The sequence below is a fragment of the Haliotis rufescens genome, unplaced genomic scaffold (genome assembly GCF_023055435.1).
Source record: "Haliotis rufescens isolate VD_foot unplaced genomic scaffold, xgHalRufe1.0.p SCAF_37, whole genome shotgun sequence".
Classification (NCBI taxonomy): Eukaryota; Metazoa; Mollusca; class Gastropoda; order Lepetellida; family Haliotidae; genus Haliotis; species Haliotis rufescens.
In genome coordinates, this window is record NW_025964079.1 from 3,328,217 (window position 1) to 3,341,637 (window position 13,421).

Genomic DNA, 13,421 nt, shown 5'->3' on the forward strand with positions numbered 1-13,421 from the left:
TTATTAGAGCGGGGCGCTTATTACGTCGAATACGGTAAGTAAAAGTTGAGTACTAAAGCATACTCAAGAATTCTGTGCCATTACCAGCTTATATTGTGAAAGTAAATGTCAATGCCAGAGAATATCCAGTCTTGAATATCTGCCAAAACAGATATCATTGGGCATATGGGCCAAACAGAGGTGAAAATGATATAAATGGATCACTGAAAATCATTGACAACATCAGATGTTTGTTAAAAGGGTTAGCATGCCCTGCCCTTCTGGTAGCAAGCACTTGAACTCGTTGGCGAAAGAATCTCTCCTCAAAAAAGTTTTGTTTTTTTGGTGAGAGGATGCATCAAAACATATCACGCTTAAGGAGTTTTTGATCCACCTTTGAACTTTTGAACTGCTGCCTCAGTTTGTAAAACTGAAAATCAAGCACATAGATGTTTGGTGTATATGGCACTTTTTGCTGTTCAAGAATTTTCAATAACTTGGATTTAGTCTTGATTCTGCATTAGCTCAATCTCATTAAAATCAGACCTTAGTTCTCGCTACCGCTAAACAAAGATCTAAAGACATCCCATTAGGGGTCACGTCAGAACCACCTTTCATCCGACCAATCAGTGCGTCGCTTACCAGATTATGAAAGGGACAGTCGGAATGTGTTTTTTAATCATGCAATCTCGAAAACTTTAACATGGGGTTTACCGAACAATAGTTACGGGTTTAACGACTGAATCCTTACAATCTAGACCATCTATTAGCCATTCAAGAATATTTTTTTTTTCAGGTTTTAAATTTGTAATCGAGAATTTGTTAAAATATGTTTCGAAGCGTAGTCGCCAATTTGAAATTTGTGCCGTAAAGCACGAGAAAGCTGCCTTCTGATTGGTCATTCCATTGGTCGGTCAAAGTTCACGCAAGGTCGGTCTGACGTGACCCGTAATGGTATGTCCTGAGATCTTTGTTTAGCGGTAGCGAGATCTAAGATCTTATTTTAATGAGATTGGCATTAGCTTTACAGTACCGGTAGTCTATGTGGCTGAATAGCATTAACCTTAGCATTAATATATGCATGCTTGAGAATTTGTAGATTATTGAGATTTTATTAAGCTAGATTACGATTATTTCGATTTAGTTACTTTTATGTTAGATTTTGTCATAATGAATGTTGTACTGCTTATGTTGAATTAGATAGTCTTTCACATGATGAGTATATTTATTATTGATCAGTATATTTATTATGGCCATGTTGATAAGTATATTTATTATTGATAATTTGCTGGTACTTGAACAGAAGTGAAGTTACTTTGTGATAAAGTTGTTGAATGTTAACTAGATAGTTACTTACCGTATTCGACGTAATAAGCGCCCCGTCCTAATAAGCACCCACGGCGATATTTGCTAATATATTGGCTAGTGAACAATCTCAATGAACATCCTTTCCAATTGATCATTGTACACAAGACGTATTTATTCATGTATAATACGCACTCGTGTGTTATGTGCACCCTTAATTATGGGCAATTTAATTCTGGAAAATATATCTGTCGTGTATAATACACACAGACTTTTCTTCTGTATAATTTCAGGCTGTCAGCATAAACCACAAAATTTACGATCTTTTCAACTCTCTTTTCTTTGCTCACCAAACTTATATTCTAATAAGAGCCACCTATTTTTAATTTTGAGAGCACCCTGGGCGCTTATTACGTCGAATACGGTAAGTGATATGTTGTGTTAGACCACTGGTAAAACAATGTCAAGTACTTCAACACTGGAACTGGAACTAAACATGTCTAGATGAATACCAGGAGCTTGGTGGCCCAGTCGTTTATGGTGCTACAATTTGCTGTGCAGAGGCACAAAGGAAACCTGTTATTGTGGGTTCAGATCCCCATTCGCCTCAATTATTTTTCTGGGTTTGTCAGCACCACACCAATGCTCATGAGACTTGCATCACTTTGGGCTTTCCTTCCACATTAAGCTGACACGCCATGATATAACTGGAATACTGATTAAAGTGGCATTAAAACACAACTCACTCACTCACTCACTCACTCACTCACTCACTCACTCACTCACTCACTCGATACATATCAATATCAGACATAAGTGACTTATCTTTTTCTCAGTAATAACATTATGAAAGCTCTACCTTCATGAAAATGTTCATGAGTAATTTCAAGTGTATTCGAAATATCATTTGCCTGTTTTTAGCATTGGGTGAACGTTGGATTTTCGTGTTTTCTGAAAAGACTCAATGTGTTGAAAAGAAATGCAAGCCAAATATATTAAAAGGGATGGAGGTTACAAAAAACATCGTACCAACATGTCAGGGTTCAAAATTTGCTGATGTAGAGTACACTTCTAAAATCATATTGGAATGCTTGAAATTGGTTTCTTTAACTTATGATAAAAACACCTTGGAATGATGTTTATTGTATGAAGCCAGCAATGAATGTTCATTTTTGCACACATAAACTGGACAATAAGAAATCATACAACTTTATGGATAGCAATGTCTGGCTTTTAGCGATATTTCGATGTAGATTCCTACACCGTTATCAAGCTGGGGGCCCTTCTGACATGATATTGTTGGAATATATATTGCTAAAACCACTACTCACTACTTACTCTTCCTTTGAACATTTGTCACCGTAAGAAAAATGTTTGATAGAAAGATCCTGAACTACTACTTAAACTATTGTGGCTTGATTAGATCCGGGGTCGAATAGGTCTTCAGCAACCTATGCTTGCCGTGAGAGGTGACTATGCTTATGTTAAGAAGCGACTAAAGGGATCGGGTGGTCAGGCTCGCTGACTTGGTTGATGCATGTCATCGTATCCCATTTGCGTGGATCGATGCTCATAATGTCAATCACTGGATTGTCTGGTCCAGACTCGATTATTTACAGACTGCTGTCTTATGGCTGGAATATTGCTGAGTGCGGCGTTAAACAACAAACAAACAATCTTGATAAACATGTTGTTATTAGGGTTGGAAATTAACATAAGACACTGGTAAATTTAGGAAGTACTCGTGACATTTCCTTGTGGACTGACACCTTTACTATCAGGTTGACTGCAACTTACGTAATCTTTTCATTCTAGTGAAAAACATGAATTTGTAACTCTGGTTGTTTGTAGTGCTATTAGACCTGCCGTCATACACACCTTCTCTTCCAGGCCTCATCTCCAGAAGATTCCTTGGTAGTCACGTCCAGTGAAGACAACCGAGCACGATCACCATCCAAGATGTCAACACCTCCTCCACCACCAATAATATATACCACAACTTCATCGACGCAAACAATCAAACCAGTAAGCTTTACAAGTTTTAAGCTTGTCAGGTCAAACATACGTTTACTTTGTTTGTTGAAAAAGTCATGATGTATTTTAGATATCCATCTTTGGGTCTATATGGATGATAAACAGGATGTGAACTGATGTTCTTTGGGTTCTCAGATTTAGGTAACAGATGTCTGGTCATTTAAAAACATGTTTAAACAGGGAATTGGATCCACTAACTCTTGACTTGGTTGGGTATGGGGGGACATGGGTGGCACAGTTGTCTCAGGCGCTGCGATTTGCTGTGCAGAGTAGCGTCCCTTGGGCACGCCAGAAACCTATGATTGTGAGTTCGAATCCCGGTTCGCCCTGACTATGTTTCTAGGTTTGTCAGCACCATACCTGTGCTCGTGGGTTTCACCTAAATGATAAACGTCTGAGACCTGCATCACTTTGGGCTTTCCTCCTACATTAAGCTGACCCGCTGTGATATAACTGTAATACTCTAAAAGCGGCGTTAAACCCAACTCACTCACTCACTTGGTTGGGTATCATCATTCTCCAGCTGCATGGATTGTTGCTCACAGTTATCAGATTACCAGATTTTCTGGTCCAGACACGATTATTTATTTGCCACCATCATATAACTGAAATATTGCTGAGTGCTGCTTTTTACAAAAAACAAACACACAACATTTTCATTAGTGCAGAAACAATTTAGGGTATTATTGATGGCAAAACTGATATGCCTTGTGGGTTATGAATGACTTGAACTTGAATGGACCTAAGCTTTTTCATTTAGACCTAGTCCAGTCAAGTCACATGGGACTCAGTTTCGGTACATTTGATACAATGCAGGTCTCAACAATGATCAGTTCCACATGGAATTGGGGTGTTCGGGTAGCCTAGTGGTTAAAGCGTTCGCTCGTCACACCAAAGACCCAGGTTTGATTCCCGACATGGGTACAATGTGTGAAGCCCATTTCTGGTGTTCCCCGCAGTGATATTGCTGGAATATTGCTAAAAGCGACGTAAAACCATACTCACTCACTCACTCCACATTGAATTACATGTAGTTCCATCCAGAACAAGTATTGCCAGAATAAATGTATCTCACAAAATCAAATTGAGGACATGCATGTGGAACAAATTTTCAGTGATTCGAAGAAATCGACTTTCATATTTGAAGTCCAGATGATTACATTTATATACCAGGGTTAGGAAACATTTTCACTATGAAATTTATGCTGGACCTAAAACACTTACCGGTACAGAAATATGGGGGAACAAAATTCTTGCTCATGGAAAAAAATTCCAAGTAAAATTTATCCATAGGAGAAATTCCCCCAGAGAAAATTTATAAAGGAAGATTTTCATGACAGGAACAGATACTCTTTGACAAAAGCACCCTTCAAGATACTGTTGATTGTTGTTTAACACCGCACTCAGCAATATTCCAGCTATATGACGGCGGTGATACTGTTGTAGGTTATAAGGTGAGGTCAGCATGATATGCAGCTGTTCATGCCTTGTATTTCAGAAAGTGCATGCCGTCTCTATACAGACAGATGAAGTGAAGAAGTCACCAGTTCACCCAAGTAGTGGAGGTGTCAATGAGGAGAAGACATCCAAAAATAACATTGAGTTTGAGACTTTGAAGAAAGAGCTCAAAGAACAGAAGGATCAAGCTCTCTCGAAGCTGGAGGAAAGGGTAAGCCAGCTTCCATCTTTGTCAAATGATGCATAATATCTGCTTTTTCCTGTGAAAATTTCTGATGGCATATTCTTCAGCAGATTGTTTCCAAAAAAACATTCCGTACTGCTTTGCAGAATCTGTTTGAATTGTGGCATATTTCAAGTTCATGCCCTTTATCAGCCAGTCTGATAAATGTGTTGGTGACAAAGCCTATTTGTCAATGCTCGTCGGTAGGAAAACACAAAAATTGGCAATTCTTGGTGTCCCCTGCCTTGATGATGCTTAGGTGATTCTAAAAGCATAAGACCATGTTCAATAACTCACTCCATGCAAGTTTAGTTGGGTTTTTTTCTGTAGTACAATGGCAGCATGTTTTACATCCAAAGAATGTTATGAGGTATATTAGAAAAAAGTTTTGGAGGTTTTTATTTCCATATTATTTACATGATCACTAAGCTCAAACCTTGAGGATGGGCTGGCTTCGATTTTAAAAATGTTTTTATATCAGATGGTGCGCACCCAGTGTTATAAACATGATATAGCATGGCCTCTATTTAAGATGTTTGTTTCACCCCATGCAGAGGCTAGTAAAAAGAAATGGTAACACTGATCAAGAAAAATGAAATACACTGTCTTGGAATAATTTACAAAATGTAGGCGACCCGGGAAGGTCTGCGATAGAATAGGTCTTCCGCAACTCATGCTTGCCGTAAAAGGTGGCTTTGCTTGTCGTAAGAGGTGACTAATGGGATCGGGTGGTCAGGCTCACTGACTTGGTTGATCCATGTCATCGTATCCCAATTACGTGTATTGATGCTCATAATGTCAATCACTGGATTGTCTGCTCCAGACTTAATTATTTACAGACCGCCATCATATAGCTGGAATAAAAAACAAAACTTGGGCATCTTCACTGGGTCGCATAGGTAATGTTGACAAAGTTTTGACAAACCATTCTGTGACTTTGTGTATGAAGTGTTTGAAGTAAAACATTTTTACAACCTGATGGCATGTTCTATTTCAGTTAAAGAAGGACTTTGAGGAGGACAAGCAGCAAGCAGTGTCGCGAGCTCTGACCAATACGCAGCGTGAGATTGATCGGGCCAAGCGGCAGGCAGAGGAGAAGTGTAAAGAGCAGTACATGGAAGAGATGAAGAAGCTGGCCCAGAAACACAAGCAGGACATATCACAGACCAAGAAGAAGCAGTGGGTGAGTTGGCACTGAGCAATAGGCACCTGGCAGTGGTCCGAAGGCACTGGTGGAATAGGTCTGAAGGCACTGGTGGAACAGGTCTGAAGGCACTGGTGGAATAGGTCTGAAGGCACTGGTGGAACAGGTCTGAAGGCACTGGTGGAATAGGTCTGAAGGCACTGGTGGAACAGGTCTGAAGGCACTGGTTGAATAGGTCTGAAGGCACTGGTGGAACAGGTCTGAAGGCACTGGTTGAATAGGTCTGAAGGCACTGGTTGAATAGGTCTGAAGGCACTGGTGGAATAGGTCTGAAGGCACTGGTTGAATAGGTCTGAAGGCACTGGTGGAACAGGTCTGAAGGCACTGGTTGAATAGGTCTGAAGGCACTGGTTGAATAGGTCTGAAGGCACTGGTGGAATAGGTCTGAAGGCACTGGTGGAATAGGTCTGAAGGCACTGGTGGAATAGGTCTGAAGGCACTGGTGGAATAGGTCTGAAGGCAGTAGTGGGGCTGCATGCACTAATGGAGTGGTTCTGTAGGCACTGTTGGAGCGGGTGTTCTGTAGGCATTTAGAAAGACATGCAGGCACTAATGGATTGGTTCTGTAGGCACTAATGGAGTGGTTCTGTAGGCATTGTTGGAGTGGCTGTTCTGTAGGCATTTTGAAAGACATGCATGTGCTGTGGGAGTGGCTGTTCTGTAGGCATTTAGAAAGACATGCAGGCACTGTTGGAGTGGCTGTTCTGTAGGCATTTGGAAAGACATGCAGGCACTGTTGGAGTGGCTGTTCTGTAGGCATTTGGAAAGACATGCAGGCACTGTTGGAGTGGCTGTTCTGTAGGCATTTGGAAAGACATGCAGGCACTGTTGGAGTGGCTGTTCTGTAGGCATTTGGAAAGACATGCAGGCACTGTTGGAGTGGCTGTTCTGTAGGCATTTAGAAAGACATGCAGGCACTGTGGGAGTGGCTGTTCTGTAGGCACTGTTGGAGTGGCTGTTCTGTAGGCACTGTTGGAGTGGCTGTTCTGTAGGCACTGTTGGAGTGGCTGTTCTGTAGGCATTTAGAAAGACATGCAGGCACTGTTGGAGTGGCTGTTCTGTAGGCATTTAGAAGACATGCATGTGCTGTGGGAGCGGCTGTTCTGTAGGCATTTAGAAAGACATGCAGGCACTGTTGGAGTGGCTGTTCTGTAGGCATTTAGAAAGACATGCATGTGCTGTGGGAGTGGCTGTTCTGTAGGCATTTAGAAAGACATGCAGGCACTGTTGGAGTGGCTGTTCTGTAGGCACTTAGAAAGACATGCATGTGCTGTGGGAGCGGCTGTCCTGCAGGCATTTAGAAAGACATGCAGGCACTGTTGGAGTGGCTGTTCTGTAGGCACTGTTGGAGTGGCTGTTCTGTAGGCATTTGGAAAGACATGCAGGCACTGTTGGAGTGGCTGTTCTGTAGGCATTTAGAAAGACATGCATGTGCTGTGGGAGTGGCTGTTCTGTAGGCATTTAGAAAGACATGCAGGCACTGTTGGAGTGGCTGTTCTGTAGGCACTTAGAAAGACATGCATGTGCTGTGGGAGCGGCTGTCCTGCAGGCATTTAGAAAGACATGCAGGCACTGTTGGAGTGGCTGTTCTGTAGGCACTGTTGGAGTGGCTCTTCTGTAGGCATTTGGAAAGACATGCAGGCACTGTTGGAGTGGCTGTTCTGTAGGCATTTAGAAAGACATGCAGGCACTGTTGGAGTGGCCCTGTAGGTGCTGACAAATCCCTAAAATCCCTGGTTCTTTAAGAACTTAGGAAGTGTTTTTAGTGGGTTATTTGCACTTTAGTGGTAGGACAGCTAGCACTAATAGAGCTTGGCAGTAGACACTTAAATTTGTTTGTTGTTTAATGCTGCACTCGGCAATATTCCAGCTATATGACGGCAGTCTGTAAATAATCGAGTCTGGACCAGACAACCCAGTGATTGACATCATGAGCATCGATCATACAATGACATGCATCAACCAAGTCAACAGGCCTAACCACCTCACTAGTTGCCTCTTACGACAAGCATAGTCACCTTTTACAACAAGCATGGGTTGAGGAAAACCTATTTTACCCTGGATCTTCACTTGTTTGGTAGTGGGGCAGTAACCACTAGTAGAGCTGGACAGAAGCCACTAGTAGCGTGATGCCATAGAATTCTGGAAATTGTTTTGAGAAAACTTTATCAATATAACCTTGTTCATAAAAAAATGTAAACTATTGAATTATGTTGGCACTTTTGTACTTCTTATTGAAATTTTCTTGAACTTGGAGATGACACTTCATGTTTGCCAACCACGTGGGTTCAATGTGTGAAGCCGTGATTTTGATGTATTTTTGCTAAAATCTGCGTAAGACCATATTCACACACTCGCTCATGTTTGTCAATGAATTATAAGAATTTATGGTGTGGAAACATGACTGTAAGTTGTAAATATTAATTTGAACGTTTGTCAGCTCTTCCTACGACTGTTTGATGTACTTGATGATTGTATTTCAGTGTTTTAACTGTGAAGAAGAGGCTATGTATCATTGCTGCTGGAACACATCTTACTGTAGCGTGAAGTGTCAGCAAGAACATTGGCACAAAGAACACAAACGTGTCTGTCGGCGGAAACGTTGACATTATGCCCCGCCTAGTCATCATCAACCTTCAGCACCATCTCCAACATCTCCAACATCATCAAGATGAACTACTTCAACATCGTCATCTTCTACATTGCTTATTCAACATCAGCAATATACAATAATTTGATTAGTCATTTTGTCTCATCTACATCCAAAGGATGTTGCTTTTTACTTATTTATCTCCAATATATTTTGCTGAAGAAGTAAAGTAGCGCTTGAATAAAATACCAAACCATGTTTGCATGATAAGGACCGGTGTTGTGCTCAGTGTCCACTGGTCAAAATGAGACACTGTGGGAGGTTGCTTTTCGTCTCTTTGATTGGCAGATACTGATTGGTGGAGACTATTTATTATTCAGTATGATTCAGTATGATTCAGTATGATTCAGTAGTTACTTGTGCTACACTGACGACCCATTCCTGTAACTGGAAGATCCAGAGGTTTGGCAAACAATGGTCCCTAGAGGACTGTCAAAATATACGTGTCCACTTCACCAGTATTTTGTATGCTAGATAGTGTTCACAGTTAAAGGGCAAGTACAGTCGACATACCAACTTTTCAGATTTTAATAAGTTACTTAACGTTTAATACGTTACGCATACTTAAATTACTCATTCTTGACCAAAATTTATTTTGAAAAATGGAAATATAGAGTAAAACAGATGATAAAAAACGACAGGCGAAATCGTCTCCAAAATGAAAAATTCTGCCTCTGCGGGGATTCCTCTTGGTGGAGGTTAAACAGCGGTGTTTGAAGCGCTGTGCAGTGTCGGACCAGTGCCCAATCTGCATGGTTGATGGGAGTCTTCCTGCTTGTCCAGCACCTATTGTTATAAGTACAAATTCATCCGTAATTGGTAAGACAGGAGGGCACTGAGGGGGGCATCTCACATTTGACACAATGAATTGGTGAATATCTCACAAAACATAAGGAAACAACTAATTGGTGAACTACATACACTGTACTGAGTGAAAATTCTATAAAAGAAATTACAGATAAGAAACAGGATCCCACTGTGGCAAATGTGCAAGTAATTGAGATACTGCAGGTTGAGCAGGTTAATACTGCGAACGGGCGGTCGGGTAGCCTGATGGTTAAAGCGTTCACTCGTCACGCCAAAGACCCGGCTTCGATTCCCGACATGGGTACAATGTGTGAAGCCCATTTCTGGTGGCTCCCACCGTGATATTGCTGGAATATTGCTAAAAGCAGCGTAAAACCATACTCACTCACTCACTCACTCACTCACTCACTAGTACTGCGAACACAATCCAGTTGGTTTGATGCCGCCAAAAAGACGTTTCGAGACTTCAGGTGGAGAAGAGACAACTTCTCGCCAACCAGAAACCAGTTAACGATCACACAATGCTGTTCGCTGGACTGTGAATATTATGTAAATTTGAGATGTGAAGGAGAAACGTATCTATTGTGTATTTTTGCTTCGCAAATCGTTATTTAGCATCTGCCAGTCCAGTACAGTGTTTGATATAACGCCACCCCCGAACACCCCTCCCCTAGCATCAGCGAACACGATGGGGATTATCCACTGGCCAGCTGCTGGACAAGTGAGAAGTAATAAAACGCTGGTTACAGATTGTTGATTGTTATTTGATTGATTCACAATATCAAGGTCAGAGGTGATGTTTCCCACACTCAACAGTTCAATGTAAACAATGTTGTTATTTTTGTAGGATTAACTGAAATAGCAGAAACAGTATTTGTATAGCTGCTAAGAATCACAGATCAGTCAAGGAAAGCCTTTGTCACACACTGCTGCACGGGTACCTTTAGGCCACGCCCCCAAATATGGTTCTTCAAGAAGCTGATCGCGGAGTGTGTGATTTCAGAACTTTCAGTTGGACACTTAAGTACTTTCTACTAATGTTATGAATTTTTATTCCCTTTGAAATTGACTTAATGTATACAGGACAATTGATATTCGCAAAATAATTGCATTCATTTTCTTCACTCTACTTGCCCTTTAAAGTTAAGGACTTTCACTTTGTTTGCTTTACAGAACCACCAACCGTAAAAATTAAAAATTCAGACGAAGAAAAATATCAGAATGACAAGGCATTTTATGCGGCAAATCTAAGATTTTTACTATAACAATGAAAGAGAAATGCCACTGTCAGATTTTAAATTTACAATATTGATAAGGACACACCAGATTATGGGTTTTTTAATCACCTACTGATGTAATTTTTCACGATTAAAATCCATAACAAAACCCATGGGTAACTATTATGTTTTTAACATGATTTGTTTCACTGACATTTTAACTAAGTTTGGTCACTACTGCCCAATTTCTCAAAACAAATTTGACTTGTGGTTTTAACAAGTGCCCCCTTTGTCAACTTTCTAAGTACCCTCTAAGTACCCAGAGCGCTTATTACAGTGAAAACGGTAAATGCAAAATTCTATATGAGGTACCCACAAAAAATAAAAGCATTGAAAACTGATAATGAATAGTCTGTTGGTCGGACCAATACATTTTGTTTTGACCATGTTATCGAGGAGAGGAGCTGCTCGTTTCTGTGAGGTCCTGCATCAATTCTGCAGAGCAATTTTGGCAGTGCGATGAATGTATGTACATGTTTTGTTTGGAAGCTAGGATAGTGTAGGCACTAGGATACTTGTATCTGGGTCTTGTATGTCTGTGATTTTAAAGAGTACAAGAATCATTTGACAACACATGCATCAGCTGCAGAAGATAGGGCTTTTTTACAGGGGACACCACGTTTCCACAGGGTCATGGCTTTGTGTATAAAGTCTTCATTCAGGATATATGTTGTCATTCATAACCAAAACCTGTACATTTAGAAACAATAAGCTATTCTATTCCACATGTATATGGCTTTAATGTGGTCGAAGACCAGTCATTCATTGAAACCTCAAAACCAATTCCTAATTGTTTCATGTTGAATATAGACCTTGATTCATATCAGTAGTTGTTAGTTGATTTGTCACATTTTGCAGCCCAAGTGATTTTGTACTGTTTCATTCATCTGTGAAAATAATAAGAGTCACTGATATAAATGGCCAGCTGAAAAACAAAACAAATCAAATTACTCTTACCCTTTCCGATTTTTACTTTATAAGAATAATGCATACTGTTTAAGTTTGACATGAAGAGCTGAGATTTTAGCCGGCAATCAACTGTGCCAACTCAAATGATGGTTTGCAAACAGGCAGCTAGAAGCATCTCGGTTTTTTCAGGAGATTTCATTTGCTATCATATGAGAACCCTCAGCTCCAATCTTGCCTTATCAGTTATGAAGCAGGACTTTGGTATTGTTTTATATTAAGAGTGCTTGTTCGGCCTTAAGTATGAACCAACTATAGGCACCAGTGTATTTCCTAACTTCCCTATGAAGTATGTATTTAATGATGTTTTGATTGCGATAGGAATTTTCAGATTTTATGTCACGACTCATTTAGTTTCGTACTCGAGAAAATAAACACATGGCAGTTGGGTTTGAGATTAAAATAATAAAGTATTGATAATCTCCCAAAATATTGATAAATTTTATTTAAATTAACACTTTTGTGAAATCATTTCATGATATTAAATTTTCTCATAGTGCAAATGTTACTATTGAAGATAAATTCGTATTTTCTGTGTATGCATTCTGTTCCTGATGAGACTTAAAGGAGAGAACCAAGTGATTGTTGTTCATCAACAAGATGCTGACTATTAAGGGTCCATTATGTAAATTGTCCTGCTATTGCATGTAAATATTCCGTCTTACCCGTACCCTTTGATCGATCAGAAACACCTATTTTAGCTTGACACGATGTACATTAGGGGTAAGTCAGCTGGGTTTTTTAGACTCCGCTGTGTATATATGAGTATCTTTATGTAAATGGTGCACAATTATCTCCACTGTCAACCCGTAACTGGAGAATGTATTTCTTTCTTAAATATTTTCTGATAGATTTGAATATGAATTTGCAGTAAAACAGTTAGCCTGTTTGTTGCAAGGAATGGCCGCTGAGCGACCGCCTCATCGCTTATAAAGTCGATGCAGAGTGGTCTGTTTGAGTTGGGCTGACTGTAGGGTTGAGAAACTAGTGTGTTAATGACGCAGGACTTGCTGATGTATGCTTGTTGAAACAGGCACAAATAATATGTATGTCATTAAATTGATCTACAATGCTTTAATATTCAATCTTTATTAGTCAAAACGTGAGATATTATCTGCAGCATTTACATTGTCTTTGACTTAGATATATAAATTCCAGTTCATTTGAAAGCTTTACTTTGTCAAGGGTATCACAGTGAGATTGATTCCCAGGGCCCCGTTACACGAAGCGATCTTAGCACTACGACCATCGTAAGCCTATGTTAAAGTATAGGAGCTACGATCACCTCAGCGTTAAGATAACGATGTGGAACAAGGTCCCGATTCCACAAAGCCATCTTAGCACTGGGCCCCGTTACATGAAGCGATCTTTGCACTACGACCATCGTAAGCCTATGTTAAAGTATAGGAGCTACGATCACCTTAGCGTTAAGATTGTGTTGTGGAACAAGGCCCAGACTCCACAAAGCAATCTTAGCACTACAACTATTGTAAGCCTATGTTAAAGTATGGGCTATGA

General features: G+C 40.2%; 1 protein-coding gene across 5 annotated transcripts in view; it reads left to right on the forward strand.

Moving 5' to 3' along the window:
• LOC124144312 (zinc finger MYND domain-containing protein 11-like) overlaps positions 1–12,975 on the forward strand; it is a 42,498-nt gene extending 29,523 nt beyond the window's left edge. For all 5 annotated transcript variants that reach the window (XM_046513654.2, XM_046513656.2, XM_046513657.2 and 2 more), the window contains 4 exons: positions 3,175–3,309; positions 4,817–4,987; positions 5,997–6,182; positions 8,687–12,975. In XM_046513654.2, the coding sequence (XP_046369610.1) occupies positions 3,175–3,309; positions 4,817–4,987; positions 5,997–6,182; positions 8,687–8,809 (615 nt within the window). In that variant the 3' untranslated portion in view covers positions 8,810–12,975. The remainder of the gene's footprint in view (positions 1–3,174; positions 3,310–4,816; positions 4,988–5,996; positions 6,183–8,686) is intronic.
• The last annotated feature ends 446 nt before the right edge of the window (positions 12,976–13,421 follow it).